Below are 27,353 nucleotides of genomic sequence, written 5' to 3'. Positions count from 1 at the left end.
ACTGGGTGGCTCAGTCAGTTAAGCATTTGCCTTCGGCCCAGGTCATGATCTCGGGGTCCTGGGATCGAGCCCCATGTCAGGCTCCCTGTTCAGTGGGGGGTCTGCTTCTCCCTCTCTCTCTGCTCCTCCCCACTGTTCACGCTCTCTTTTGCTCTCTCTCTCAAATAAATAAAATCTTTAAAAAAAAACCCATATGAAACAAATATTTTGTTTATTTATTTGAGAGAGAGAGCACAAGAGGAGGAGGGGGAGAAACAGGCTCCCCGTTGAGCAGGGAGCCCACCGCAGGGCTTGATCCCAGGACCCCGAGATCACAACTGGAAGGCGGACACCCAACCAACTGAGCCTCCCAGGTGCCCCGGGTTTATACCATCTTTAGAAAAACTTTCTCCACACCAAGATTTTAAAGACAATCCGCTACATTTTTTTCTGGCAGTTTCACAGTTTCATTTTTAATAGTATTTCTATTTTGGAATAATATATAGCTCTGATCCCATCTCATTACCTGAACAGCTGAAGTGATAGATAAATAGATTTATTCTATTGTTAAATACGTATTTTGAACCACAATTAAAATCTGACTTTTACCTACTTCGTTATCTGTTTACTTGTGATGACCCCAATAAACTCTTCCTTCATTTCTTCTACTGACCAGTTCTCAAGAATACTTAGTACAAAACCAGTACTTTTACATAATCAATTTTCAACTGCTAGCATTCTCCTTTTATTTAGTTTAATTAAAGAATAAACTCTGCATTTAAATCTGTATACTCCTTGCTTAGGGATATATATTTCCTTCATATAATCTGAAGGAAAAAGATACTAATTCAGTTATAGACACTCAAATTTGGATTATGGTCCCAAAGGCGCACACACACGCACACACACACACACACACACACACACACGCCTTTCAATTAAAAAATACTTAAATCTCAAACTTACCTTCCAGACCAAGTCCAGGTATCTAAGTTCAGACAGTGCAGATCATTCATCCTAGTTTGCTAAAATAGAAGTGTGTTAAATTAATCTGTGTTTTACATCTGTCATGGGCTAAAATTTTGGTTTTAAAATTAGTTCAGATTCAAAATAGACCATCTCCATTTTACTTAACAACAGAAGTTTATATATCGGGAAACAATGCTAAGTGTTCTAAAATTAATATAGAGCTACCCAATTAATTTGTCAAGGGGGAAAGGAAGAAATGGGTTTAAACTAACAGGATTTAGATGTTTAGAAATTAAACTTTTCTGGTTATGCACTGAAGTGAAGGATTCTCCTCATTAAAATATGACTTATAAATCATCTGTCATGACTCATGGATAGACTGTTTAAGGGATGAAAAATAAATAAAAGTTATTACTGAACAGCATTTTAATATCTAGATAATTTGAATAGTCAGTTGTTCCCCAGAATCAGAAAATAATTTTTTGTAAGAAGAATCACATGTAAAAATACCATTTCCATTTAAAACACTAACCAAAACACGTCCGCCAAAGATATAGCCCTTATTTCCAAGAACTGCACATGTGTGCGCGGCTCGCGGCTGTGGTGGAACTCCACCCTGCAAGCAGAGATGAGAAAACACAGTGCCAAGGCTTGAAACAACTCTAAGGTCAGTATGAGAAACACCTGACCACCAAATCACCATTACCCCTGTAATTCAATAAGAACCTTAATGCAAAAGTTCACTCTAAATAATAATGATTACAGACAAACACTGCTCTTCAAGAATGAAATTTAGGGGCGCCTAGGTGGCCCAGTCGGTTGGGCGTCTGACTCCTGGTTTCCCTTCAGGTCCTGATCTCAGGGTCATGAGATCCAACCCTGCCTCCCGTGGGCGCTCAGCGGTGAGTCTGCTTGAGATTCTCTATTTCCATCTCCCTCTGCCCCTCCCCTTGCTCCTGTGCACGCTCGCTTTCTCTCAATAAATAAATCTTAAAAAAAAAAAGAAGAATGAAATGTACTCACCCTGATCTTTACTTTTTAAAGTGTTTTTCTTAAATGCCTGACACTATTTAGCAAAATGAAATTTCATGTAAATTTCAGCTTGAAATATAAAGATTTAAAAATCAAATTAAAAAGATTCTCTCCCTCTTTCTGCCTCCTTCCCTCTCCCCCCCCCACCAGTCCCCCGCAGAGTTCATATGATGAGTGAGCAGTTCCCAGTGATGATCTCAGAGACTAAAACATTACATCTGACCCCCAAACTCCTGGTGTCTCAAATTCCACAAGGAGAGCTTCCCTCTTGCCTTAAGCCCAACAGTGCTTTATCACTTACTAAAACTCTTGCCATTAACTAATAACACTTTTCTATACTTTTACTTTGACTAAATGTAGCAGATCTTTTCTCCAGAGTTTTGGATTGGTGGGTAAAGAGAGAATATAATGAGTAGATGAATGAATGAGACTTAAAGGAAAAAATTTCTGCGTAATTTCCATGTGTTCATCATGGTGGGTGCCTTAGTGTATGCATTTCATTCCAAGTTCTGAAAGAACTTTGTCCACATTTTCAGGGCTTTGGCTCCGAGTGTGTGCACACAACATTTAAGCTCTACGGCCAATACCGGCACTTCCTAGACTTTTCAGGCTTACTTGCATGACTGTCCTGAAGCTAACACGGTAAGAGATAATTCAGATATTACCAATTTAACACTTAAATAAGTGACAGAGAATCTTTTGATATGTGGTTCCCAGCCTTTCCAGCAAAACACAACCTTTATTATTACCTCATTCCTGATCTGAAATTTTGGAATGTATGTATACATTTATTATGAAACAAATATCAAATTTCTATCAAACACATTTATTAGCCTCCTAAAGCTTCTGAATAAACTGAGTTCATGTAATTCCAAACAAAAACAAAGAAACGGCATCTGTGTGTCTAACTGCCTAAATAAAGCACAATGTTAAGTTGCTAGAAATACTGAAAAAAACCCAAAGATCCCTATTACTAATATATTGCTTTTAAAGGGTAAAAATCCCATGTAGGAAAAACACTTTCAACCTTTCCATTTTATAGATGACACACTAAATGGCTTATCTAAAGTACACAGCTCTTTTAGGACGTAATTAGAATGCAAATCCAATTTCTTTTAACTTTGACACCATTAACTGGTACATTCTACCATGCTGCCTTGTCTTTTGATGCTGATATTTGGGAATAATGAAGTACTTTAAGAATGTCTCTAAAAAATGAAGAGACATCCAGCTATAGCCATGCCAGAAGAACTTTCAGACAAAATATAAATCATAGAAGAACTTATTTGAACAAATCACCTTAGAAATTACAGTGAAAGTCTTGGTAAATATGAACTAAAATAGGGTCAAGTGTATGTAAGAATGTTGGAGAGGGCTACAGACTGAGGTAAGAAGAAAGAAAGGGCCCAAGAAAGACTTGAAGTCCACAGAACTAATTATAAGCTACCTCAGCTCTCATCCTCAGGAGCACATTCTCCTTTTTTTTTTTTTTTTTTTTTTAAGTAGGCTCTAGCCCAATGTGGAGCTTGAACTCACAACCCCGAGAACAAGAGTCGCACGTTCCACTGACTGGGCCAGCCCGGTGCCCTGACAGGAGCACATGCTACGAATATGCCTTCAAGAGCTGCAGACCCCTGCTTCTTCTCTAAAGAAATAGAGGCTACAGATCCCCAAAAGAGATCTAGGATGAGTTTCAGTAGATCCAGCCTCAACACTGTATCTCGGCGCCTGCTTGCTGACACAAAATTATCTGAACAGAGATAAAATGCTTTTATTTCATTAACAAAAGACATAAATCTTAAAATTCAAGTGGATGCATGTCATTTGTGCATACTAGTGGACAGTTTTGGTTTCGCCTGTTTAGCACTCCATTCTGCACAGTTCTGGTGACTTATCACTCACAATCCTCTGCTCCCCGAGGGTAGGACTGAGATGTGAGGCCTGTCATCCCCTTGGCAACAGGAACTAACGTAAAGAGTGGGAACCTGCCCAATATGGCCAGAGTCCTTTTCTGGGACTAATTTGTAGACTTTGAAAGAATGCAGTACCGATAGAAAGGACTGCTTGGCCAGCCAGGACCATATTCCCTCCTAAATGAGCCAGCTGGTCTGCAGCAGACAGAATGAAGCTAGCATACAAAGAGCAGCAGAGAGAAGCTGACAAAGATGAAAATGTGGTGATGCTGTTGAGTAACTTGCTCTAGCTCCTGAGGCCCTAGTCCCCGCAGCTCTTCCACTGTGTGAGCCACGCCAAAATATACCTTCCCTCTACGTAAAAATTCATTATGGCTTAAGCTAATTTGAATTTGGGTTTGCTCACCAGCACATGAAAGAGAATAATAATGTATTTTTGTCATGGTTTAATTGCATGTAGATTTCAAGAGTTTATGAAATATGGGCTTTTCAAAATTGTGGACTTGATTATAAAAGGATGTTTTTAAAAAATGATTTTATTTATTTTTGAGAGAGAGAGAGCGAGCTCGAGTGGGGGGAGGGGCAGAGGGAGAAGCAGACTCCCTGCTGAGTAGGGACTCTACCCCAGGACCCCGAGATCATGACCTGAGCCAAAGGCAGACGCTTAACCAACTGAGCCACCCAGATGCCCTAAAAGGACATTTTAAAAGCGCCATCATTAAATCAGGACATCACACTTGTGGGTAAAGAATGATGATGGTACCCACTTTGGAAGATTTTTCTAGAAAACTTTAGCTAAGCTGGAGAAAAACAGGTGATTAAAAAAAAAAAAGAGTATTAGTGATGGTACTCAAGGGGTTATATGATTATAAACTCAATTGCTAAAATCCAAATAACTTAGCAAAAAATATTCTTTTAAAGTATCAATGAATATATAAATACAAAGGTAACTTTTTACAATACTTACTTTAATTTCTGGTTGAAACCAATTCTGTGTCTTTGTATCAAATACATGAACATCATTATGCCAGCCCCAGAATATCTGTTCTTCCTAAAACGGGAATTTTTAAAATACTTCAAAGCTTTTATAATCTTTAGGCTATTGTAATAAATTTCATTGCATATTTGCTGGTGAAATAATAGACACCATTATAAAAATAGAGGCAAATGTTACCATAGTCATAAAGCTAATGCAAACGCCAGTGGCTCACAAAGTGTGGCCTCCAGACCAGTAGCAGCCACCACCTGGAAACTTTTCTTCTCATAGCATTGCTTGCAGTGAGTCACATCTTTACTTGTTGATAATCTTCCAATTCCCACAAAGAATTGTCTCTTTTAGAATTGCAGAGGACAAAATGACATTTATATTTTGCATTCTGTGTTCCTAGAGTACATGCTCAGAATTCCTAATCTTTGCAATTAGGAACCTTGGGGGACCATGGTTCCTTTTCCCAGAAAGCTCCAATCACTTGTACTTAATCATGCAATTTGTTCTTATGGGTCAAACTTGTGCTTACTCTCTTCTTTGTTTTCTAAGAGATAAAATTGTCAGCAGGGCAGCCATTTAGCAATTATACTGTATTAAGCATCTCTGCATTGTTGAAATCCTCTATTACTGCTTTAGCTTAGCTCTGTGTCAGTTTTATGTTCTATGCCAGAAATACATCATTCATTTTTATCAGAACTTGCCAAACAAGTTAAACACACTAAACGATTTACTTATTTTAAAATATAAATGAAATCTACTTGTACACCAGAAACCTCAGAGCATGATTCTTAGCCTAACTGTACTAGGAGAGAAAAAAATGAGTAAAAATATATAGATATAAATAATGGGAATTTATATTTCTGAAAATTATCAGTAATACTGTAAGTAACAAAACTTTAAAAGGCGGAAGATTTATACGATTTGAAGAGAAACCAGAGTATTAGTAACAAAACTTTAAAGATATTTTATCTTAAAAACTCAAAAACCATGTAAGAACACAGAGATCTTTTTAAATACCTATATACAAAAAGATATACATGGGATGTACCCGTAGATTTACATTACAATGTATAATAATATTATATGCTAGTAAAAGGTAAACCTGAAGAGCTATTATGTTTGTTGGTGCTGGGATCAATGGTTTTTAAAGTTATCTTTTAAAAGGTTTCATTTTTATATCATGTCTTATTTCATTAGTAACAGTTTATTCTCTATGCAGTAAGAATAAGTAGGAAAGGTAGTATCACTATCAACTTACTCACTGTCATACAGAGGTCAGCCTGAGATATGAACAGTTCTTGTGGATACACCTAAAAGGAGGTGTATTTCAGCAACAGCCATTCTGGTTATCTATGAACAAAGTTTTTCCAAGTTGTGCTAAAATCGCTACTTGTCTAACAGAAACAGGTGTAAGTGATTAATAAAGTAAGAAACTACTCTCCCAGTAGCCATGAAGGCTAAAACCACTAGGTGAGAGAAGGTGAGAGAAACTCCTCCAACTGAATCTAAATCCAAAAACGAGAAAACACATTTTTTTTTCATAGTGTCAATTATGGCAAGTTAAACTGAGAAAGATTGGACTCATTATTTCTAAAGACTTTAAAGTGATACTAAATTAGAGGAAAACGTAAACAGGGATTACCCAAGATGCATCATGAACATCAAAACAGTCTTGGAGTTCATTGTGTCTCCTACACCCATAGCCACCAAAATATATTAATCTGAAAAACAAATACAAAAGAACACACTTTAGAATTCTATTTCCAGTCTGTTCATTGAAAGTTGAAAGAGATCATCTCTCTCACCCTGATAACCTAAACTAGCCAAATAAACTAAAAAAACCTAGTTTAAAAAAAAATCAAAAGAGAGAAGGGAACAAAGAAATCTATATGAACTAATTCCAGAAAGTAATGAACTCTCGATAGGAGGGAAGAGACCCAGGCATGGCGGCTTTCATTCCTGGTATGACTGCAAGAGGAGGAAGAATCCAGGACAGATGGGGTTTGTAAAAAAAAGTCACCCAAAACTTTAACAGCCGCTTGTAGGCTGGCATGGCAAATTAGAATCTTAAGAAAATCAGCCACAGTGGGAATTTGAATCCACTCAACAAGTCCTTCATGTAGTCTTCAGAAGGCTCACCGTCAGTCACCAACAGGTGGAAGCAGAAGAGACCTAAGTAAACATCTCTGAGGCAATATGAGCTTTAAACCACTAAAGTTTGAGACCAGGACAGGAGATCTGAAGGAAATAGCTCAGGGGCATACCAAGCCGTTGTAGCACACAGGATGGCTGCCCTCAAAAGTCCAAGGGAGGAGGTACAGGGCTGAAAAAGATCTCCCAAGGTACAGAAAGCAAAAGGTGGGAATGGAGAGCAAAGAGAACTCCCAAAGACCTCCCAATGAGGCTATAAAACAGGGAGAGATCTTCCACAGTTCTGAGGATGGGGACATGTGAAGTATAGCTGAACATCTTTAGACAATCTGCAGTGCTCTAACAGGGGATCCTAGCAAAGGAAAGTTATGATCTTGCCTCAAAACATTTGAAGCCAATTGTCCAACAGTCGCAACAATCCCAAACACAAATCAACTACAAATGAGACTGACTGAACTACCACTCTAGCAGCCTGAGAAAAACAGAAGGACATGTCCTTTTCTGGAAATAAATATCATTCTTTTTCTAATCTTTACTATTCTTTCATACAGAACATCTGGAATGTGGTGAAAAAATTACAAGATACATGAAAGGGCAAAAAAAAAAAAAAAAGTGACCTATGATCAAAAGAGGGGTCAATAAAAGCTAACCCCAAAGTGGCCTAGATAGTGGAATTATCAGACATGGCATCTACAATAACTATGATAAAGATGCTAACAGACCCAGTTTGTAAAAGGGGGACAACATAGAGGGAAAACAGAGCAATTTCAGCAGAGATATGGAACCATGAGAAAGAACTGCTAAATAGAAATGCTAAAAATGGGAAAAACGATGTCAGAAATAAAGAATTGATTAAATAGACTTCACAGGAGCCTGGACATAGCAATGGGAAAGACCAGTGAACTTGAAAATAGGTCAAAGGCTAATAAAAAGTACCCAAATTAAAACAAAGAAAAGAAAAGAGATGGGGGGCAAAACCCAGGGAGCCCAAGCTCTGTGGAGCAACATGAAACGGTCTACTGTCATATAACAGGAATCCCAGAAGGAGAAGAGACAAAATAACGTGTAGAAGAAATACTCGATAATTACGAAGAGCTTCCTAAAATTGATGAAAGATGTAAGCCCACCAAAGCAAAAAGCTCAGCACACACACTCCAAGCAGGATAAATACAAAGGAAACTACAAGTAGGAATATTTTAATCAAATCAATGAGGAGCAAAAACAAAACAACAAAACAAAACAAAAAACCAGATAAAAAAAAGCCAGAGGATAAAGACATATACAAGGGAACAAAAACAGGAATGAGAGTGAATTTCTCACCAGAAAAATGGAGGCCAAAAGCAATGTAAAACAATTTTCAAAGTACTGAAAGAAAAACAAAAACAACTTCAACCAATGTGTGGAGAAAAAATCACGAGGGAAATTAAAAATTACCTAGAAATGAATAAAAATGAAAATACAATAAAACAAGCAAAAAGAAAATGTAATAAAACAAAAATTATGGTATGTAGTGAAGGTGGTGCTCAGAGGAAATTTTATAGCTGTAAATGCCTATAATTTAAAAAAAACATCTCAAATCAATAACATAACAGTACACATTAAGGAACTAGAAAGAGAAGAGCAATCTAAACCCAAATATGACAGGAGGAAGGAAATAATGAAAAAAAAGGGAAATAAGCAAAACAGTGAATAGAAAAATAGAGAAAAACAACAAACCAAAAGTTGGTTCTTTGAAAAGATCAATGAAATTCCCAAGTCTTTGGCTAGGTTGACAAAAAAGAAGAGAAGACTCAAAGCTCTAACACTGGAAATGACAGAGGGGACGTTACTATCAACATTACAGAAATTAAAAGGATTATAAGAGAATACTACAAAAACTATGCCAACAGGTTGGATAAGTTAGATGAAAGAGAACAATTTCTGTAAAGACACTATCAAAAATGGCTTATGAAGAAACAGAAAAACTGAATAAACCTATATAATTCAGTCAGTAATCAAAAAATCTCCCAACAAAGACAAGCCCGGAACCAGATGGCTTCAGTGGTGAATTATACCGAACATTTACAGAATATTAATACCAACCTTCTCAAAGTCTTCCCCGCCCCCCCGCAAAAAAATGAAAACAACACTTCCTAACTCATTCTATGAGACCAGCCAACCCAAAACATTAGAACAAAAAACCCCTGCCTGTGTCTGATAAGAGATTAATATCCAGAATAAGAACTCCTATAACTCAACAACAAAAGACAACCCAATTTTTAAAAATGGGAAAGGACTTGAATAGACATTCTCCAAAGAAGATATACAAATGGCCAATAAGCATATGAAAAAATAGTCAACATCATTAGTCCCTGGGGAAATACAAATCAAAACCACAGTGAACACCACTTCGCACCTACTAGGATAGCTACTATTTTTGAAGAAGGAGGAGGAGGAGGAGGACCACCAGTGGGGGGCTGCGGGGAGGGGGAGGGGAAAGAAAGAGAGAGAGAGAGAGAAAGAAACAGAAAAGAGCAAAAAGGATGTGGAGAAATTAGAACCCGTGTACATTGCCAATGGAAATATCAAATGGCACAGTCACTGTGGAAAAGAGTTGGGTGCTTCCTCAAAAAATTAAACATAGAATTACCGTGTGACCCAGAAATTCTACTCTTAGGTACACACCCAAAAGAATTGAAAACAGGTACTCAAACAATACTTGTAAGCCAATGTTCACAGCAGCATTATTCACCACAAACAGTGGAAACAAAGCCAGTGTGCACCAGCAGAGGAACAGATAATGCACATAATGGGATGTAATTCAGCCTTAAAAAGGAAGAAGTTCTGATACATACTACAACTTAGTGAATTTTGAAAATGTTTTTTAAGTGAAATAAGGCAGACACCAAAGAACAAATATGAATGATACCACTTTTATGAATATCTATAATAGGCAAATTCATGGAGATAGAAAGTAGATTAGAAGTTACCAGAGGCTGGGGAGAAGGGGAAATGGAGAAGTATTGCTTAATGGGAATAGAAGTCTCTGGAGTGATGATAAATTTGGGAACTAAATAATGGTGATGGCTGCACAAAGCTGTGAATGTAATTAATGCCACTGCATTAGATACTTAAATATGATTACAATGGCAAATTTTATGTTCTATGTATTTTATCATGACTTAAAAAAAGGTGTAGTAAAAAGTAAGTCTCTCTCCAACTCTCAATCACTCAATTTCCCTGTCTAGGGCAATCACTGTTTCCAGTTTCTCGTATATGCGAATAAGAAAAACTTCAAAGGACCAAAAATACTTTGTAGAGTTGGGATCAATTAAGTCAAGGACACAAAAACACTCATCATAAGGAAAAGACTGGTAAATTGGACTATGCTGAAATCAGATGACACTATGAGAGAACGCAGACATACGCACCCAAAGCAACGTTCACCGTCATGCACTAGAACACAGAGGAATGTCCATAGCTGTGTTATTGCAAAGGGTCAAAAAGGGGAGATACCCCAAATGTCTACCAACAGTAGAATGAATAAATGTTTTGTAGTATTTCATTTAATAGAGTAATATACAAGAAAGAAAACAAACCCTAGGTACACACCACATCATGAATGACTTAAAAATGTGATTTCAGTAAAAGGATAAAGTCTGTGGGATTCCATATCCAATATAAAAAATAAAACAATAACTAATTTAGGGTGCTAAAGTCAGGATAGCGGTTTCCTTTAGCAAGGAGGCTGAGCATGTGATTATGAGTGAACGTAACGAAGGACTCTAGAGTGTTGATGATGTTCTGTTTCTTTACTTGCTTACATGTGTTCCTTCCGTGACAATTACTTAAGGCACACACTTGGGGTTTACAGTAGTCCTCTCAGAATGTTCTGTAGAGCTTCGATACCTGCACTAGTGAAGTATTTGTACATTAAGAGAGCAATGTAATAGAATAGAAAGTTCGGATTCAAATACCAATGAGAATGAGGTGAATACATGATAAAGGAAATAACCGAGTTACAGACAGGTAGCCATTCAAAAAAAGATAAACCTGGATCCATATCTCATGACCATTCACAGAGTAAGTTCCACATGAATCTATGATTTAAGTCTAAAAAATAAGGTGATGGGGTGGAAGGATGGGGTAACTGGGTGATGATGGACATCAGGGAGGTTATGTGTTGTAATGCACATTATATAATGTAACGAGTATTATATAAGACTGAAGAATCACAGCCCTGTACCCGTGAAACAAATAACACATTAACTGAATTTAAATTTTAAAAAATGCAAAAAATAAAATGAAAAAGTACTAGAGGAAAATATACAGGTAAATTAATGTGTAACCTTTTAATCAAGACTCAAGATCAGGAAGTCACCAAAAAAATTATTGATAAAAAAGAAATTACTGATAAATTTATCTAAATAAGTTTTAAAACCTGTTTAATGCATGCAGAAAACTTATTAAGCAAACTCAAAAGACAAATGACAAACTGGAAAAAATATTTTCATATCATTTCATAGTCAAACACTAATTAGTGTTTTTTGTAACACTTTAGTGTTACAAAAACACATTAGTGTTTTTTGTAAACTTGAAATCAAGTTTACAAAAGCAAAACTTTTTTTTTTTTGTAAACTTGAAATCAAGTTTACAAAAGCAAAACTCAAATGGAAAATAATTAGCAAAGGACACAAACAGTACAGAGAAAAAGAAATAAAAATTGCCCTTAAACATATGAAAATATATTCACACCGACAAAACAATTTTTTTTCAGTGGAAATGAAAATAAGACCGAGACGTTTCTCATCTATCAGTCTGGCAAACAACCATCAATCTGAGTTTGCCAGCAAACTCTTGGCAAGACTATGGAGACATAAGCTTTCCATTGTTGAGAATGCAGAATGGCCCCACTTCTGTGGAGGAAAAATTGGCAGAATCTACTGCTATAGGTTTAATTGTGTTCTCCTTCCATATACTGAAGTCCTAATCTCCGTATCCCAGAATGTGACCTTATTTGGAGACAGGTTCTTTACAAAAGCAATCAAGTTAAAATGAGGTCATCGCGGGAGGCCCTAAACCAGTATGACTGGTGTCCTTATATAAAGGACAAATCTGGAGACAGACAAGCATACACAAAGAGATGCTATGTGAACAGGAAGGCGGAGATCAGAGTGATGCCTCTACATGCTCAAAAACATCAAAGATTGCCAGCAAATCCACATAAGTTAGGGGAGAGGCATGGAATAGATTCTTCCTCAAAACCTAGAGAAGGAGCCAACCGTACTGACACTTTGATCTCGGACCTCCAGTTTCTAGAAACACGAGAAAGCACATTTCTGTTGTTTAAGCCACTCAGTTTACGGTACTTTGTTACAATAGCCTTAGCAAACTAAACATCTGTAAAATTATAAATGCAATCTCATTTTATCCAATGGATAGATCTGCAATCATATATATGTGTGTGTATATATGCACACATACACACACACAAAGATAGTCATTAAAGCATAGTTTGTAATAGCAAAGGAATTGAAATAAGTATTAGTTCATTTACAGGGAAAAGGTTAAATAAACTATGGTATATCCTCAGAGGGGACACTATGCAGCTATGAAAAGAAAGGAAGAAAAGAAAAAAGAAAAGAAAAGAAAGAGGAGGAAGGAAGGGAGGAGGGAGGAAGGGAGGGAGGGAGGGAGGAAAGGAGGGAGGGAGGGAGGGAGGGAGGGAGGGAGGGAGGAAGGAAGGAAGGAAGGAAGGAAGGAAGGAAGGAAGGAAGGAAGGAAATAAATCAGCTTTCTCACTCAGGGTACAGAAAGATGAAAGATCTCCATGGTATACTGTTAACTAACAGAAGCAGCAGGGTGCAGAAGAGCGAACAGACTACACCGCTGTTTGTGTGAGGAAGAGAGAGAGCAAAGGAGTACACGCATACGCTCCTATGCATTTGCTTCTATTTGCGTCACGTAACACCGATGGCAGTGGTTTCCAAACTTGTCTGTATCTTGGACACACCTGAGGAGTTTCAAAACATCATAACCCCAGAGATGATCATTTAATTAGTGCATGGTATCACCTGGGCTTTGGAATTTTTAAAAGATTCCCCAGGTGATTCCAATGGCAGACAAGTTTGGGAACCACTACTCTAAGAAGAGAAAAGATATCAGTAGAAATAGTTATTTCTGCATGGTGGGAGGGAACAGAGTGGATGGGGCTAGGAGTAGGAGCCAGACCTTTCACTATCAACTTTTCAATACGGTTTCAATTTTTGAAACATATGAATGTGTTAACTATTCAGAAAGTTGAATCAAATAATAAATTTATTAAAAAAAAACAAATAGTTGCTTCCACTGTTTATTTTTATGACATGGCTCTTATCCAGGATGCAGAACTGCCATTACACACAGAGTCAAAACCAGTTTGTAATTATACCTTGAAAAAAAATCCAGACTTTCAAGTTTTCTCTACTTTGGCCACAAGCTATAACCCTTACCTAAGCGTAGTTAATGAGATGATTTTGCTGCATTACCTGTCTTTATATACCCAGCAAGAGAGTTTATCACGTGGTGTGGGTGGCTGTCCTTCAAAACTGGTGATTTTTTCCCAAATGTACGTTCCATCTCTTGTTCGCAAATTAACAAAATAAAGCTTTTAAAAGAGGAGAACACCATTAGCAGACAGGGCATTTAAAAATTAAGTCTGTGTCTGAAAGATATGTGATCCAAGAATCATTAATACTACTTTTTTCTCTTTAAAAGGTAAATTTTTTCATTGTAAAGTTAATAAAAATGAGACTGTGTTTTAGAAGCAAAAGACATCCTGAAATGGATCTTCTCCCATCATGCTCTGCCCTATAGACATCAACTAAGCATGGAGCCAGCTCCGAAGCAGAAAGACGTGGAAGAACAGAGGGGACAACGGCTGCACTTTCACTCTAGTTTTAAAACCTTGTAAGCTCCAGATTTTCTGCTTTTATCTTTTTTAAATATTTGTAAACTTGTGAGATTAAGTGATACACTAAATATTACATTTTGCTGCATTCCTAAATTGAAAGAAAGTATTACTCGATTGCTGTATCCTTTGTCATCATATCCTCCAAAAACGTACAGCTTTCCATTAATGCAAGCACCACAACTTCCTGACATGGAGGTAGGGAGTTCTCCTTCCATGAGGTGCATGGTCCTGCAGCAAGAATAACATGGAATTCCATGACTTTCCAGAAAGGCAAATTAAAATTCCCTTTGAACTCCATGAGTACTCTTTCAGTGAAAATTGTCACTGACAATTATAATTGAAATGCAATGGTAGCCAATACTGTAAAAACTCTAAGATCCATGGTAAAGATTTTTCAACCTATTGGAAAAAAAAAATTGCAGAATCTTCACCTATCACTAGAATTGGGAGTTAACTGGTAGAACAAAGCAATCTTCTGGGACAGCCTTAGCCTTGAGAGGAATGGCAAATGACAAAGAGCAAAGAGAGGTAGGGAGTAGGGGAAAGAAAAAGCCAGAGAGAATAAAGCATTTAAAGAAAAGGAAAGGGAGACAATAAATGTTGCAGTATGTTCTAAGTTTGGTCTTAAATTCCCTGAAGTCTATGAAAATATTTAAGACAGATATTAAGATTGGACATTCTGCAATTTAAAATTACTTACCACAACCCACTATCAATATCATAGGTCCAAATTTCATCATTAGGCAAATATACTTCATTGTCTTCAATAGACTAAAAACAGAATACACAAAATTATGTTTATCAAGTACACAATAACAATTAAATAGTTCCTCAGAATGGGAAAACTGCGATTAAGATGCTGCAAAATATAAAATCATAAACAGGTTCCAAGATGGGTTTTTCAATTTAAATTAAGATAGATCAAAAAAGAAGGGGGGAAAAAGACATCTTCTAAGAGAAAGTAGGCAGACAAGAAAGGTTTAGAATACAAAATAGCAAGTATATGAGTCTCAAGAAAGACTCAAAAAAGGGATTCTGAGTAAGGGAAAACAGCAAAATAATAACATTCTGATCAGAACACTGAAGACTACAAAGCCAGGAAGAAAAGGAATATCAAAAAAGGGCAATATGTTTTGGGTGAAAGGAAGGAATCAAGGAAGGAAATTTTTATAAGGTGTATTAAGAGCACTGTGTCAGATATCTTGATTTACTGAGCATAGTTTTTGAGTGCCTACTATGGGCAAGGCATAGTGTTAGGCGTTCATTACATATAGACTGGAAGGATCAAGATAAATTTAGCTAGTCAAAATGACAACTCAGAATCTGAATAATCTCTAAAGAAGCTGATAACATAAACAGAATAGTACATTCTGACACTTATGATGAAAAGAGAAATAAGAATAGAGAAACAATTTTATTTATATCAAGTCTAAAAACTTAGGGATTAAAACAAATCCTTACATAAATCCATAATTTATTAGAGTCTATAAAATAATTCAAAAATAGCTAGCTTTAAAAGATAACAGTTTAAGAATTTCTAAGACTATATGATGCATATATTATTTACATGCTAAATACAGCTGGTTAATTTTCTCATTGGTTTGTTACATTTTAAAAAATAGTATCTTGACTACCACGTGTCTGACCCCTACCACCATCTCTCTCTCTTCCTCTCTCTTTCTCTCTCTCGCACACATACACTCACATACACACAAAGCAGAAAATCATTGTATTAATTCTGAGGAAACTTCCACTCATGTCTGGTTGTGGAAGCCATATTAGATGGATAAGTAAAGAAGTAATTGTAAGAAGGAGTGTGGTAACTGTATGATTCTAAGGTTTAATGGTGTCAGGCTCCAGTAGCCTTGCGAACACACCTTTACAACAGATCTATTATGAAAACAGATTCTGTCACTATTCTCCTTAACTCCCTTCAGTGCTCCCCACTGCTCCCGGGATAGTCTAAACTTCGTATGATTCTGTACTACACGGCATCTGCTCTACTTCTGAAGCTCATCTTGCCTTTCATCCACTGTGCTCTAGTCTTCTTTCAGTTCCTAAACTTCTGCAAATTCCTCACTGCAACAGGGCCTTCGTCTGTGCTCTTCTCTCTCCTTGGCATGCTCTCCCAGAACTTGCCTGGTTAACTACTCATTCTTTGGAAATCAGTTTAAATGTTGCTTCTCTATGTCCCAGAATAAGGGTAAAGGATTAAGGTGCCTATTAAATGCTCTCCCACAGTACTACACTTCCCCTTCCAAGTCCTTCATCTGTACCACATCCAGCCACTACCATTAACCCATAAGCTTCATGAGTGCATGGGTCCTGTTTATCTTCTTATAATTCTGTTCCCAGAGCCCAGCACAGTGCCCTACACATAAAAGGCAAATGTAATATTTGGTGATTAAGTGAATGGATACGTGAAAAATACTTGCTAAATTGATGGGCAGGCTCATCTCAGCCTAATTTAAAAAAAAATCTCTTTCACTAATCTTTAAATGGGGTGGTGCAAAAACACAAATGAATCAAAGAATTGAAAAATGTGGACTTACTTCCTTCTTGCTTTCTGAGAAATTTCATTCCTAAATTATTCTTTTCTACATCATCAGGTCTTCCTTCTCTACTAGATCATTACTAGAGATATCCAAACGTGCCTTAATATCACTCACCTTTAAAACAAACAAACCCTCTCTTAACTCCTTTTCCTATTTCTCAGCTCCCTTCACAACAAAACTTCCATACTAACTATAGTGAATGTCTCCGCTGTTTCACCTGTCATTTTCTCATCAATCCAGATTAACCTGGCTTCTGAGCCATCATTACACTAAAATTGTTCTGTCAAAATGACCCTAAAAAAGAAAACTAGTTAACTGATTTATCTGGAAATATGGCCCAGAGAGAGGGAATATATATAAAAAAGAAGTTAAGAGACATGGAAAAAGATTAGAACTTAGTCTAATCAGAATTTCATTAGCATATAATAGAATGAGAAAGAGGCACTATTTGAGGAGACAAAGGGTGAGAATTTTGCAAAACTGTTGAACATTGTCAATCCTTGAGATCTAGGAAGTCCTAATAAGTTCCAAACATAAATAAATAGAAAGCCATACCAAGACACATCACAGTAAAACAAGAGAACATCAAAGAAAAATATATATTCTTAAAAACTGCCAGATAAAAAACAAATCATCTTCAAACAAATGACAACTAATAACTGAATTCCCATTAGCAACAACCACGACTAAGTATTAGCCAATGTGTTTAATGAAAGTAACTGTCAACCTATAATTCTATACCCAGTAAAAAAAAAAAAAAAAAGATTTTAGGGGTGTCTGGGTGGCTCAGTCAGTTAAGCATCTGCCATCAGCTCAGGTCATGATTCCAGGGTCCCACTTCTCCCTCTCCCTCTGCTGCTCCCCCTGCTTATGCTCTCGTTCTGTGAAATAAATAATTAATATCTTAAAATACACACACACACACACACACACACACACACACACACACATATATTTAAAGATAAACAGAATAGGACTACCTAGGGAAAGAGGTGCTTGGAGCTTAAACTTTCTAAAGTACTTGAATTCTCTGGGAAGAAGGAAAACTATTAACTTTGAGCTTTATGAAGTAGTCATGTTGAAATAGAGTAGCTACTATATGGTTAGAAATAAATCATATAATTTCTACACAAAGACAAGAAAAATGGAAAGAGAACAAAAAACTCCTTAAACAATCCTTGAAATGAGAAAGTTAAGAAGGAGGAGGAAGAGAAAGAGAGAGAGGCAAATATAAAACACAATGGGGGTGCCTGGGTAGCTCACTTGGTTAAGTGACTGACTCTTGATTTCAGCTAAGGTCAGGATCTCAGGGTGGTAAGATGGAGCCCCACGTCAGGCTCCACACTGGGCATGGAGTCTGCTTAAGATTCTCGCTCCCTCTGCCCCTCCCCACCCCAGCTTGTGCTCTCCCCCTCTCTTTCTCTCTAAAAACAAACAAAACACACAAAAAACAACACAAAAAACCCACAACTGATGAAAATAGTACATCAGAATCACATTAAGTATGAATAGGCTAAACTCTTCAGATAAAATATACAGAGTGTCAGACTAGACAGAAACAAGAGCCAGCTATTTTCAGGTTATCTAAAATATAAAGATATACAAAGTTTCCATCAGAACATAGAAAAAGGTACACCATGCAAATATTAGCCAAAAGAACACTGGCATAGATGTATCGAGAAAATAGATTTTAAGGCAAGTAATATTACTTCAGATAAAGAAGATCATTACAAAATAATAAAATATTCAATTACCTAGAAAGATAGAATAATTCTAAAGTCATATATACATTAAAAGGTACCTAAAATACATTAAAGTAGAAACTGACAGGACCACAGGAAGAAACTAACAAATCTACAGTCAGAGTAGAAGTTTTAATACCTGTTACAGTAATTGATAGAACAGGAAATAAAATAATCAAAAAGGATATAGGAGGTTTGAAAAACACAATCGGCAAGATTGATAAAATAGACATGTATAAAACACTTCACCTGATCATTAGAATATATATTCTTTATAAGAACTAAGGTAAAGGGGTGTCTGGGTGGCTCAGTCACTTAAGGATCTGCCTTCGGTTCAGGTCATAATCCCAGGGTCCTGGGATGGAGCCCCACATCAGTCTCCCTGCTTGGCGGAGAACCTGCTTCTCCCTCTGCCTCTGCGTGCTCTCCCCTCTATGCTCACGCACACTCTCTAATAAATAAATAAAATCTTTAAAAGAAAAAAAAAGAACTAAGGTATATTTTTGAAAACTGATCACATGCTAGTCCTTAAAGCAAGCCTCAACATATTCCAAAGGACTGGCAACAGACTTAAACCACACATTTATAACACAATTATGTGTATATGAGTATATGTATATGAGTTATGAGTATAACACAATTAAGTTAGAATTAATAACAGACACCTAACTATAAAAATAACATAGAAATTTAAAATATATCAAACAACATATGGGTCAAGTAAGAAATAATAGTGGAAAGTATAAAATACTGGGATTGTAAAATAACAAACTATGCTTATCAAAATGAGGAAGAAGTTAAAGAGGTGTTTAGGAGAAAATGTATAGCCTTACACACTTAAAAAAATTAAAAGTCTCAAGAAGAATGAGTTAAGCATCCAACTCCAGAAGTTCAAGAAATAACAACATAATAAACCCATAGAAAGTAGGAGGAAATAAAAAGCAGACATAAATGAAATAAAAAAACACAACAGAGAAGATCAAGTAAACCAAAAGCTGATGTTTCAGAAAGCTGATAAGCCTCTGGGAAAATTATTCAAAAAGGAAAGAAAGGAAGTTGCCATTAAATGATTTTAGGAAGGAAAAAAAGACATACCTATAACTACTACAGAGATTAAACAGAGGGTACTGTGAACAACTTAGATTTATCCCAAGAAATTTTAAAACCTGAATGAAATGGATAGACTCCTGGGGCTGGTGGGTGAGGGAACATTACCAAACTTGACTCAAGAAAAAAATGGAAAATCTGAACAATCCATAGCCTTAAATAGATTGAATCAGAGATTTAAAACCTCCCCTACAAAGTAAGTACCAGATGGCTTTACAGATGAGGTCTTCCAAACATTCAAAAGGATAATTAATTCAATCTTACAAAAACCATCCCAGAAAATAAAAGGAACAATACCCAATCCACTTATAAACACAGATGTAAAAAACCCTCTCAATAATTAGCAAATAGGATCCAGTAATGTATTAAAAAAATAATATACTAACTTACATTTAATCTAGAAAATGCAATATTGATTTAGCATAATACTATTACTATAAATTATCCTATTAAGAGACTAAAAATTAAGAAAAAATTAAGAAAAAATTTAAGAAAAAATATGATTATCTCAGTATGATGCAGAAAAATCACTTTCCAAAATTCAACAGCCATTCATCAGAAATCAGATGCAAGAAAACTTCCTCAATTTGAAAAAGGTTATCTACAAACAAATAAACAAAATACTAACATCAAACTTAATGGTTAATAGTTGAAAACTCTTTCTGAGATTAGGAACAAGAGAAAAAACAGCTTCTACTCAACATTGTACTTTGGGTCCACCAGTGCAGTAAAGAAAATTAAAGAAATAAGATTTGAAAAAAAAAAAAAGAAAGAAGATTTGAATGGAAAAAAAACCCTGTCATTACTTGTAGATTACATGACTATCTACATAGAAAATAAAAAGAAAATTAACAGATAAAGTATGAGAATTAATGTAAATTTAAAAAGCTTGCCGGAATCAAAAGTATTCAAAGTCAATTTGTATTTTGAAACACCAGCAACAATCAGGAAATTCAGTTTTTAAAAAATTAACAATAGAAATAAAAAATACAAAGAAGAAATAAGTACAACAAAAGATGTACAAGATCCTTATGAAAACACTGTAAATCTTAATCAAAAGACATTTAAAAAATCCTGAATAGAGAGATAGACTATATAATTGGAGGAGAAGACTCAATTTCATAACATGTCTGTCACCCTCAAACGATCTAATGATTGAATACAGTAACATAAAATCCCAATGGGGTACTTTATCTGACAATCTCACTAAAGTTTGTACAGATGAGGAAGCACTGTGGAAAACGATTACACAGTTCCTCTAAGAGTTAAACGTAGAATAACCATACGACCCAGCATTTCAACTCCCGGGTAGTCAAAAGAATTGAAAATAGGGGCTTAGATATTTGTACACCAATTTCATAGCAGCACTATTCACAGTACACAAAAGATGGCAACAACCCAAGTATCCCGTCAACAGATGAATGGATAAGCAAAATGCCTATAGACGTACAATGTATCTTATTCAGCCATACAAAGGAATGTGGTTCTGACATATACTATAACACAGATGAACCTTGAAAACATTGTGGTAAGTAAAATAAACCAAACTCAGAAAGACAAATACTGTATTATTCCAATTATTTGGAATATCTAGAAAAAGGCAAATTCATAAAGACGAAAAGATTAGAAGTTACCAGGGACTGAGGAAAGGAGTATGGGTGATTGCAAAATGGATATAGAGTTTTCGTTTGGAGAAATGAACAGTTTTGGAACTAGACAGTGGTAACATTGTACAACATTGTGAACGTAACTAATGCCACTGACTTGTATACTAAACTATGGTTAAAATGGCAAATTATAAGTTTTACGTATTTCACTACAAAATAAAAATAGTAAAGAAAATTACAAAAGCACAAAAGGCTCTAAAAAACCAAAATACCCAAAGAAGATTTTATTTATTTATTTGACAGAGAGAGAGACAGGCAGCAAGAAAGGGAACACAAGCAGGGGGAGTGGGAGAGGAAGAAGCAGGCTCATAGAGGAAGAGCCTGATGTGGGGCTCGATCCCGCAACGCCGGGATCACGCCCTGAGCCAAAGGCAGACGCTTTAAACACTGTGCCACCCAGGCGCCCCTAAACTTCTAATTTAACATTTAAACGTTTAAACTTCTAATAAAGCTACTGTAATTTACATAATGTGGTTCCGTCAGAAGAATAGAGAGACCGACTGAACATAATAAAGAACCTAGAAACAGATCACACATACATGAAAACTTGATGTGTGATAGACTGTGTTTGCATGTTAGCAGGGAAAGGGGGGGACTATTTAATATATGACACAAGGACAACTGTTTATCCATACAGAAAAAATAATGAAACTGGATCCCTATCTTAAACCAATTAAGCAAAAATTCAGATTAAAAAAACGTTGAAACAGGGAAGATAAAACTGAAAATTGTTTAGAAAACAATATAGAAAATTTTATGACCTCCATATTGTGGAAGATTCAAGATGTAGAGAGCACAAAGCATTAAAGATTGAAATTACATTAAAATGAAGAACTTCTGTTGAACAAAAGACAATCATCAAGAAAGCACAAAGACAAGCTACAAACTGAGAAGACATATTCAATTCATACAACTATATACTTAAAGAATTCCTATAAATCAGTTACTTTGAAAAAACAAGTAACCCAATAGACAAATGAGCAAATGACATGAACTGGCACTTTTACAGAAGAGGAAACAAAAATAGTTTATAATAGTTCATAGGAAAAAAACACTTAACTTTATTAGTAATCATGGAAGAGCAAACAAAAACACAATGAAATATGTCACACTCACTGGATTGGCAAAATATTTCAGGCCAGATGGGACCAAATGTTGTCAAGGCTGTGGAGCAAGGAGGAGGCGGACAGGAGTGTAAATTGATACAAATATTTTGGGAACAGTGACATTTCCAAGTAAATTTGGAGACCTGAATACCAAATGACCGTTCCTTGGTATGTGCCCAGAGAGTGCACATGCTCTCGTGCTCGTACAACAGGAGACGGGTTGTACGAATACTCAGTGGAGCACTGCTTAACTACCAAAAAAAAATAGAAACATTCAAATAGTCAACAATAGCGGAATAAATTGCGGTAAATTCACACAACAGAATATTATACAGGACATAAATGAGATGAGTGAATCCAGGGATGACTTTCAAAATATTTAATAACCAGGCAGCACAGAAACTGACTAATCAGAATGGACATCAAGTCAAAACAGGTACAGCCATGCAGCAAGGGCCCCTCCAGCTGAATACAAGCAATGTGTGACTCTAAAACACATACATTTACTAAAAGAATTAAGTCACAAAAGAAAACGTATGCTAGGATTCCAAAACCAAATAATATATTGTTTACACATAGACACACATGTGGCAAAAACTATAAAGAAAAGAGTGATTAACTAGAAATCAAGATGCTGGTACCCTGTGGGGTGGGAGGAGCATTGTAATCAGTGAAAGACAGAAAGCTTCTAAGGTACTGGTTCTAGTCGATTTCTCAATCTGGAAGTTAAATCTGTTTAACTTAAATGATACTTATTTTACATATCTTTTTCATACATACGTTTTAACTTTTAAATTAAGGAAATATAATTTTCAGAAGTGAATATGAAGCCACTCAAAATCGTCAAGGAAGCTGGAGAACCAGCCTCTGAGCTCCATGAGGGAGAACAAGGAACAGGACTGGTGAGCTAACCACTGCTGTCACTGGGCAGCGACATGCTGGTTTGTAGCGCTGCCTTTTATGTCAGGGACCTCGATCTTCCTACAGATTGTATTGCTGGGTAAGAATCCTCTTCAGGTCCTCACTTTTACATCTTTACTCCAAGTGCAAATCTAGCCTAGATTCGTCTAACCGAGTCCAAGCCACTTGCCCACAACCTAGCTGCAAGGGAGGCTGGGAAAATGAGTACGCAGCACTCAGCCTCTTTTTATAGATTGCCTCCTATAATCTCTACCCAATTCTAGATACTGGGGATACAACAGGGAACAAAACCTCTATTTTTATAGAGTTTGCATTCTGTGGAGGTGGGTAGGAGGTAGTTAGACAACTACAACAAATACCCCTACAAGACTCACTTAATGGTCGATACTACAATAGAGAAAGGAAGTTCAAATTTTGGGCATCTGAAAAGAATAAAGGTCTTCCACATAACATGGATGGCCTATGTGACCGCCTATGAATATATAAAGCAGAACAATTAGGTTAAAGAGAATACACACTTAAGGCTTTTGATACACATCACCGAACTTCTCCTTAAAAAAGATTATACAACTTTGTGCTCCCATTACAGGACTAATTCATTTCCCCATGCTCTTCTCAAAAATTCTTTTTAATATTTGCAAATTAAGGAAGAAAAATCTTGGTTGGTTTTCTTTGATTCATATTATATTTCTTCTTGTGTAAGTTGCTTGTACATATCCTGTGGTCATTTTTCAATGGAGATACTAACTTTCATTTGTACAGATATTAATCTTTATTTTTGTCTATCATATATGTTGCAAATATTTTCCCCAGTTTGTCATTTGCTTTCTCACTTTATGGTGTTTAAAAGCATATTTTTAAACTTTTTTTGAAGTTTTATCCACCAACCTTTTCCTTCATAGTTTTACCCAATTTATTTTTCTTTTCTCCAACTTAAGATTTTAAAAGAGTCACATATTTTCTTCTGATATGCTATAGCCTAATTTTCCTACATTTAACTCTTCAATTCTCAGGCTTCACTATCATTTCCTCTAGCTAGTCCAGGCCATTTATCAAATGAGTAATTGTTTTTCCAGAATTAAAATGTTACCTTTTAAATATAAAGTAGTTTGGTATGCTTGGCTGTTTATGTAATTTCTTTTCCATTCCATCATGTTATCTCATCTTGCATCAGGAGCACTGATTTAACTATTATAGTATTGTGATATGTTTTAATATCTGGCACTGTAAGCCTCCCATCTTGATTCTTTTCAAACACATTCTAAATTGATCCTTTTTCCCTTTAAGTCCATATCTCAAACAGATATATGTAGTTAAGCATATTTATGCAGATATTTTGTATAAGGAAAAGTTCAGGGCAAAAAGTATTAACATCAATTGTGTTATGGAAATAAAACTGTTCATATTACTAAGCCCTAAGGGGAAAGCATACCACCTACAAATATGCTAAACCCCTGTGCTTTTCCTCCAAAATTTGGGAAAACTACTCAGAACTTTTCAGTGTTCGTCACAGCAGTACTGAAGTTTGCATGAAGTTCAGTAATACTGAAAGGATATGGAAGAAGTAGGAGCAAAAGGATATTCTGGCACCAATTAAAATGTGCCGCTTACTTTTTTTCAGCACTTCCACTCTTACCTCTAGAGAGAGGCAGAGTTGTTTTCAGATGCAATGTCCTAAAGACTATGTCTGACAACATGAGTAATCTCGACAGTTATCTGTAGGCAGTTCAAGCTTTAGGGTATATGTGAATTTTAACACACATTGTTTTTTGTTAATAAGGAAGAAAACTGTAATTAGAACATACAATCTGGAATTATTTGATCATTATTCTTAACTACTGACTACTGGATTACCTCCAGATTCCAAGGCCTTTTAGCTATCTTCTGTTCAGAAGGATCTGAATAAAACGGAAGGATTCTACTTTTTCTCATGATATCCTGTGTCTTCTTTTTTGCCTCCCATTTTCTTTCCTTCCACTCATGCCTTAGACATGTTTTAGCTGCTGATAAGCCCTGGAATTTAAAAAGTACAGGCACACCTTGTTTTATCGCACTCACTTCACTGCGCCTCACAGATACTGTGTTTTTTACAAACTGAAGGGTCAAGACTTCAGTGGAGGAAGGAACTGCTGATGTGGTAGAAATAAAAAGAGAATTAGAATTAGAAGCGGAGCCTAAAGAGGTGACTGTGTTGCTGCAATCTCAGGATAAAACTTGATCGGATGAGGAGTTGTTTCTTATGCATGAACAAAGAAAGTGGTTTCTTGAGATGGACTCCACTCCTGGTGAAGAGACTGTGAAGATGGTGGAAATGACAACAAAAGATTTAGAATATGATACTTTCTACTCTTAGTAAGGCAGCAGCACAGTTTGAGTATTGACTCCAGTTTTGAAAGAAGTTCTACTGTTGGTAAAATGCTATCAAACAGCATCATATGCTACAAAGAAATCATTAGTGAAAGCAAGAGTCAATCGATGATGCAAACTTCATCACTGTCTTACTTGAAGAAGTTGCCACAGCCACTCAACCTTCAGCAACCACCACCCTGATCAGTCAGCAACCAGCAACATCAAGGCAAGACCCTCCACCAGCAAAAAGATTATGACCTGCTGAAAGCTCAGATGATGGTTAGCATTTTTTTTAGCAATAAAGAATTTTTAAATTAGGGTATGTACATTTTTTAGACATCATGCCATTGCACATTTAATAGACTACAGTATAATGTAAATGGAACTTTTATATGCACTGGGAAACCAAAAAATTCACGTGACCTCCTTTATCGTAGTGGTCTGGAGCCAAACCTGCAATTTCCAAGGTATGCCTGTAGCAGAGCTAGCTAAAGCTGTGCAGCACTTTTCAGAGCAGTTCTTACAGCACTCTCCTCATTGGATCAACACAGAGTCTATTCACTGACTGCCGCCTCGACCCCTGCAATCTTACCAATTACACGATTTTCGAGATTAAAATGAGATAAAAATATTCAGACATTTCATTTGTAGGCCCAAAAGAAATGCACACTGTCATCAGATCCAAGATAGAGCAGATTACTATTTTAAATGAGATTTTTCACTTAACTTTTATAACACCAAGAATCAATATAGCAGAGGAAATTTGGCACCTCTACAGCTTCAAGTGGCAGAGCTCAAAAACAAAAGTATTTTTTTCTGCATAAAACCATCTATCTACGCTCTTTTTCTATAAAGCACAAATGGTGGAAATATTAGACATTTAGAAAGCAGGGTCCTCTAATTTATGTTAGTTTATCACAGAAAAAATAGCCTTTGGAAATCCAATATACCTAGGTTGGAATCTCCTGCCTTTGAGGTCAAATGGCCATTATTCATTCTCATTGACTCATCATCCTTATTTTTAATGGGGATATTACTTACCTTACAGGGTATCGAAAAGATTATATAAGATTAGGGATATGAAAGTTCCTAGCACATGCCAGGTATAGTAGGCACTCAAAGGTTAGTTCTAATTTTCCCGTCCTGATACTGCACCAAATTAAAAATAAACACACAAACAAAACAACAAAAACCGACTTGGATCTGAGAATCATTTAACAGAAATAGTATGTACTTTATTTCAGTGAGTGATTCAGTCATGTTACATCTGTCACATAATAGTATCGAGACAGTCAGAAAATGTAGGCTCTACTTCCAAGAGAACTTCCAGATGGCTTGCTCTTTTTTTTTTTTTTTTTTTAAACCTGTAAACTGAAAGGGTTGGCATATATTCCTGAACTGTCTTCCGGCTTTAGAATCCTTCGTTCTATAATCCTATGATTATAGAAAAAAAACAAATACACACGTTCAAACCTCCACTGTAATAAGCATTTAAGCAATTTTTAGTATATTGTTGCTCATATGCCTCTATTTTGAGACTCGAAAAAAACTTCGTAATTACCCAATGATAAAGGACTGCCACTAAAAAATCGCTTAGAAATATTCAAATGCTTCCGTGATTTCAATATTCCGAATCGCGCTGCAGCAATAAGGAAATATTGACACACTGACACAGCAAGGCGTCCTCGGCGTGCCTTTAAGTCTGCGCAAGCATTTAGAGAGGATTAATCGCGCAGAGACGGACCTAGTGTCGGTCAGACCGGGGGTTACTGGACAGCGGCGGGGGTCGGGGGCCGGAGTGGGAAGAGCCCGGCACGCGGGTCTGAAGGCTTTCAGAGTGGAAGCAACGGCGGGGCGGCGTCAAGCCCTGGCGCGGCTGGGACAGCGGCCGACGGCGGAGGGGCGGGCGGGCGCGGGGGGCGCCGGGGGCGCCGGGCCCGGGC

General features: G+C 36.5%; 1 protein-coding gene across 2 annotated transcripts in view; it reads right to left on the bottom strand.

Annotated features, from left to right (window-relative positions):
• Nucleotides 1-27,353, bottom strand: part of KLHDC1 (kelch domain containing 1) — a 55,710-nt gene that overhangs the window by 19,221 nt on the left and 9,136 nt on the right. Inside the window, exons 1-8 of one of the 2 annotated variants that reach the window (XM_040620873.1) lie at nt 22,151-22,393; nt 14,664-14,734; nt 14,074-14,191; nt 13,539-13,657; nt 6,524-6,602; nt 4,861-4,944; nt 1,481-1,564; nt 946-1,004 (exon numbers count right to left, since the gene is read on the bottom strand). In XM_040620873.1, the coding sequence (XP_040476807.1) occupies nt 946-1,004; nt 1,481-1,564; nt 4,861-4,944; nt 6,524-6,602; nt 13,539-13,657; nt 14,074-14,187 (539 nt within the window). In that variant the 5' untranslated portion in view covers nt 14,188-14,191; nt 14,664-14,734; nt 22,151-22,393. Of the gene's footprint in view, nt 1-945; nt 1,005-1,480; nt 1,565-4,860; nt 4,945-6,523; nt 6,603-13,538; nt 13,658-14,073; nt 14,192-14,663; nt 14,735-22,150; nt 22,394-27,353 lie in introns of those variants that run through there. The other variant, XM_040620872.1, reaches the window with a different exon arrangement.

This window comes from Ursus maritimus, unplaced genomic scaffold (genome assembly GCF_017311325.1).
Source record: "Ursus maritimus isolate PB19 unplaced genomic scaffold, ASM1731132v1 scaffold_36, whole genome shotgun sequence".
Taxonomy (NCBI): Eukaryota; Metazoa; Chordata; class Mammalia; order Carnivora; family Ursidae; genus Ursus; species Ursus maritimus.
This window is presented reverse-complemented; position numbering and strand designations above follow the sequence as displayed.